At 33.7% G+C, this 5,518-nt stretch overlaps 1 protein-coding gene across 1 annotated transcript; it reads left to right on the top strand.

Moving 5' to 3' along the window:
* The first annotated feature begins 772 nt into the window (after nucleotides 1-772).
* On the top strand, nucleotides 773-1,627 carry LOC134254018 (uncharacterized). The gene has a single exon (XM_062736590.1). It carries the CDS (start codon nucleotides 773-775, stop codon nucleotides 1,625-1,627), a length of 855 nt encoding a protein of 284 aa, XP_062592574.1.
* Nucleotides 1,628-5,518: the final 3,891 nt, after the last annotated feature.

The raw sequence follows: 5,518 nt of genomic DNA, 5'->3' as shown, positions 1-5,518 counted from the left end.
ATGAGATACACAAACGCAAGCTCTACATTTGTACAATTTCTAAATGAGATAAATAATCGACAAACAAGTTGATGAAACAAAAATATCAGCAGTCTTATTCAAAGTCATTATTTAGTTAGTTCTATGGTCGATACAATAACCTGGTCAGCAAATACAATTTATCGTTGAGTCAAATGATGATGACGTTTATTGATACATTGAATTGACAACGGCTTTTCCAGTTATTCCCCAATCATGATAAGGAGAACATACACGACGAGTGTAACTGGTCGGCTCGGAATGCTCCCTCCTCCATGGCACATGAAGCCATTTCCAATGTTTTTGAGGTCCATGTTTGTTCTTCTTCTATTTTTTGTTGTTTTATGAACTTTGATATTGAATACTGTTTGTTATCTTTATCCTCCACCTGTCAATAAACATGCACAACAAATGACTGGCGGTTATTATCAAAGATCTCTAAAACTCTAAAAAGAGACACATTTTTTAAAACATAAAAAACTTCAAAATATGCAAGTCTTTATTAACACTATAATAAAATCATCTGATCCGTTTTCCTAGCTACACTTAACAATCTCACATTTTTTTCAGAGTATAGATAGGCGTTCAAGGACCAAATACCAGATTTTGCTCTATCTGTATATCACTCTTTGGTTTCCTCTGAGTTCTATCGCAGTGTTCGTCATAAGAGATTATAAATATTGACACAAAGAATACAAAATTAAGGGAACCAGTTACACAATTTTATGACAGTGATATGAATTCATCTGAAGAGATGACAGATTCCTCCTCTATCAGAAAAGTAAATGAAATAACTATCGAACACTTAAACATTGCACATTTATCTGCTTTGGAACCCGATAGATTCTTGGCCAGTGATGACTGGGGAAACCTCATTCAGTCTGACATGAAAGGAAGTATCTTATGGAAGAAATCAACTAATATGTATGGTATTCGAGGTAGGCACTCAGTCACATCAGAGGGACAGATACTTTACACAGATTTCAATATTAATGCCATATACACGATGGGTAGTGACATGTTTTCCAACAAACTAGCAATCAGAACAGGGAACTGGAAACCAGGGGCAATTTACTCCTCTCATATCAATGAACACGTATTGGTGGGGATGGAGAAAAATAATTTCATGGAAGTGACTGCAAAAATAGTCAGATTTAGCAAAGGATGGACGAAGCTACAAGATATCAATTTGAATGATAAAGGACAAAATCTTTATCTAAGTGCACGCTTTATCACAGAGAATATAAACTGTGACATTTGTACATCTGACTACCTGGCCAGTAAGGTTGTGGTTGTAACCAGAACAGGAGAGTACCGGTTCTCTTACTATGGTCACCCGCGTCAGATTGGATTCCGTCCCTGTGGAATCTGTACAGATGCCCAGGGACATATTGTGGTGTGTAATGGCTATGAAGACTCTACTAACCAGTGCTCTGGTGTCCATCTGCTGGATATGGATGGCCAGTTTCTGTCTTTCCTTCTCACACCAGACCAATGCCCACCAATTCCCTGTGCTCTTTGTATTAACAATCAGCAAATTCTTATGATCGCGAGTTTAGCCAGTCCAACCGTTTCTGTTTATAAGTATTTTCACAGCACACAAGTATAAAATTCTATGTACTGTAATGCTTAAAATTGATCATCATTACAGGTTTTATTTTGTTTGACAACATATGATTTACATGTAAGCATTATGTTTTTCTATTATATGCTTATTGTATGCTTATCATTACTATATCAAACGAAATTTTTATGTTGAGGACGTTAAAATGAATTGTATAGATTAAGTGAGAACTTTGGTATTTTCATTTTCTATGTAGTCATAAGTTTAATATTACTGTAGTTATCACAAAGACATTGTACTTTTTAATCTTAATGCTCAATATCGCTTAATTAAGAAAGAGATATACCCACATCATGGAAAAAGAGCAAATTGTTGTAAAAAGTGATTTGCATGAAAGAAATACTTTTTTCTTTATAATAAACCTTTCTAATGAATTTATTTTGGACTGTTTCTTATTAATGTCTATTTGATACGTCTATGTTTTTTAAAAGCCAATAACTTACATAAAACGTAAAATAGTCCTCAAATGCAACTATGTAAAATATATCTCACATTTGAATAAAACATTGAAACATAAATTTGGTGAAATATTGTAACTTTTCTTTACATTTAATCAATGCAATGTCAAAGTATGTGAATGTTATGATTTTACAACTAAATTATATAAACGACTAGAGCAAAGCTCGTTGCAAAGCAACGAGTAGGTCTTCCGTCCTGTTTGACCGGAAGTAGCTTTCATTTTTAACAAAAATGAGAAATAACACCCAAAAATGGTTTGAATCCTCCCAATCCATGTTAATTAATGCAAAAATAAGCCATTTACTGCTATTTCCGGTTTGACCGGAAGTGATGACGACGGACGGAAAATTAATTTTAACACTCCCAGAGACATATGTTACCAAAAAACTTATCAAGAACGGCAAAAATACGCGTTTTCCGACTACTTCCGGTTTGGCCGGAAGTGACGACGCCGGGCGTATTTTGACGAGTCCAATAGATTAAGCTTGACATTTTGAACAACTTTGCTTCTTTGACGTATCATAAATTCTCAAAACTTTTTGAGATATAAAGGAAAAACTTTCGGCCCCTCCAGGCCCCTAATTTAAGGGGCCAGCCCTTTTTTCGAGATGTCATTTGGTAGATCTTGATATTCTACATCTTTTTTGTTCTACATGCTTTAACAAAATATTTCTAGGTAAAAATTTATCGTAGAAAAGGTGCTAAATATTTTGAAATTCTTGATAGGACTATTTTCGGGCCATAGCGAGCGTCGGCGTTACCTACTTCCGGTGAAAATGATATACTCAGTGCACTTCTCCAAAGGTTGATCTATCATCACTGAAAATTTCATACTTCTATCTTCAACGGTTTTTGAGAACATTGCCGGACAAAGTGACCCTCTAAAAATGACAAAATTGCGAAAATCTCCGAACCGGAAGTGACGTCATCAAAATAAAAAAATTTATTTCTAGATTTTTTGATGTTCTATCAGACCTGAAAGTTTCATGAAAATCCATTGAGCCGTTTCCGAGAACTCGCGTGCACAAAATCGGTAAGAAAAAAAATAAGAAGAAGAAAAATAGTGGAAAAGAAACCTAAGAAAAACAATAAGGTCTTCCGCTGAAGACGGAAGACCTTAATAAAATATGGATTACACTAGTGTTATTACAAAACTACCATTTAAACAGGACAACAAATGTGTCAATGTTTTTGGGGATATTTCAAATTAAATTTATAGAAATGTTATCCATACAAGTGTAAAAAAGAGAACAGCTGTGCCAGAGAATGGAAAGTAAACTCGGTAACTGCTGTAGAATTATTTCATTTTCTTTATTACTGTTTTCCTTTTTAAAATTTTTAATGTCCTATTTAAGTCTCATACAACTTGCTGATAGATTCCAAGTAAATACCAATATGAAAATCATTGTCGATGTTGTACACATTTTCCATCATCATAAAGGAGCAAAGTATGAAAGTCTATCAGGAACTGTAGCTCTAGTTCCCACGCGCTCTCTCAGCCAGTCTATAACACCTGTATTAGGGTTTATACAATTCTTAGTATACTTATTTATACTGGAAAATTTAACTATCTTAAATCTGAAAATGTGATAAAGTATTATGAGATACATTGTACCATCAAAAGCAATTTTCCTGAAAAGGGAGCTCAAACCGTGTATTAAATATTCAGCGTTTTAAGATTGTAAGTGAGCATAGGATTGTTAAAAAATTCACACATATGCTTGACAAATGAAAGCTGGAGAACTGTAACTCTCTGCTTGAGAAAATCAAAACATATTGAGCAGAGTGAAACGTATCCAAGCCTTGTAAAAACCTTCGATTTATGCCGCCAATTGTTTGTCGATCACTTCAGGTATTATTTCTTGTACTTTATAGTTTCGCAAGCTTTAAAAATACCATTTGATAATTAATTAAATATTTAACTCCAATTCCTGCTAGTATGCTTATCAGTCACATGTTTTTCGTTTTAAACAAATACCAGAAATATATTTTTGATAATTCATATAGGTAATATTAATAATGAGCTGATAATAATGATAATAAAATCGATTTAAATTTGTAATGGTGTTTCCCTGGAAATTTCGAAAGCCTTCGATTAGGGATGTCACACACCTCTAGGACCACTACACTTCCATGTAGTGTGCCTAATCAGGTATACAAGAGCATTGCATGGATAGGTAAGTGTTCAGACTAATAATTTTTCCTACTTTAACCGAGGTTTGATTTGACGTATATTTTTAAGGTTATGGCCATATTGTTGCTATTTCAATTGAAAGGATCTGAAGAATTCCATTACTTATGCCTTCATACCCCCTCTACACACCGAAACGATACATTACCAATACATTCTGTATAATGAGCATTTAATACATTTTATTGAACTGTAAACTGCGAATATTCTTAAATAGTTTAGCAAGCACCTTAGTTATTATATTGGCAACGGAATTCTAGTGGTAGACGTTGGCACGTTATAGAACCCTCACTGCTCAATGGCTTCAAGTGCCGAGTATAGGTCAAAATTTGAAGCCCTTCTCCGGCAGACGGTGACGTCTCCATATGAGTGATAAATTCCCGAGCAGGGTGTTAAACAATATACAAACAACCAACCACTTCACTACTAAGTCAGAAAGGTACCGACATTCCCTATTTTTTACTCACAAACTTAGAAAATTACTGACAATGCGCTGTCTTTACTGTAAAACGAAGAAAATTACTCACCTTTTTAATGCCGATGCTGATAAGCTAAGACAACTGATGACAATCTTAGTTTTTGTTGATACGCTTGAAATGTGAAATTGATTTATATTGATTACCATGTTATTCAAATAAATAATAATGAAAATTTTGCAATGATTTAACATTCAAATCAAAAGAAAGTTATTTTCCTGATTTATTGTTTAAAAACAAAATCAAAATCCATAATCATTATTGAAGACTGCATATGTCCAAGAAACCTTATTCGTCTTCAACGTAAAATCTTGAAAATCAACTTAAATTGACTTAAATTAATGCAGAATCTAATACGTGTTCAAAATTGAGTTTGGAATGCATGAATTTATGATAACTTTCTTCAACCTTCTTCAAGGAAGTCTGCAGTCTCAGGTGTATTTACAAGCAATAAATCAATGTAACAAAGTACTACTTGATTCAAACTTTAATCTGGAATACAAATATTTGAATGATGCAATATAAATTTGAAAGTCATAAAAATATAAAAGCTTAAGATAAGCTTGAGAATTAGATTGTGTTTTTATTACATTTGCATGCATTAGAAAACCTTCGAGATATATATAGGATCTCCCATGATTTGTAGTTGGACAATCATATGATTTTTAAGCGGTTAGCTAGCTAACCGCTTTATGGCATGGGCTCCAAAAAACCGGAAACTTCCATAAGGCGCTACCTATCGACATCGCT

The sequence above is a fragment of the Saccostrea cucullata genome, unplaced genomic scaffold (genome assembly GCF_032062105.1).
Source record: "Saccostrea cucullata isolate Sc308-1 unplaced genomic scaffold, CSIRO_AGI_Scuc_v1 ctg1485, whole genome shotgun sequence".
NCBI classification, from domain to species: domain Eukaryota; kingdom Metazoa; phylum Mollusca; class Bivalvia; order Ostreida; family Ostreidae; genus Saccostrea; species Saccostrea cuccullata.
This window is presented reverse-complemented; position numbering and strand designations above follow the sequence as displayed.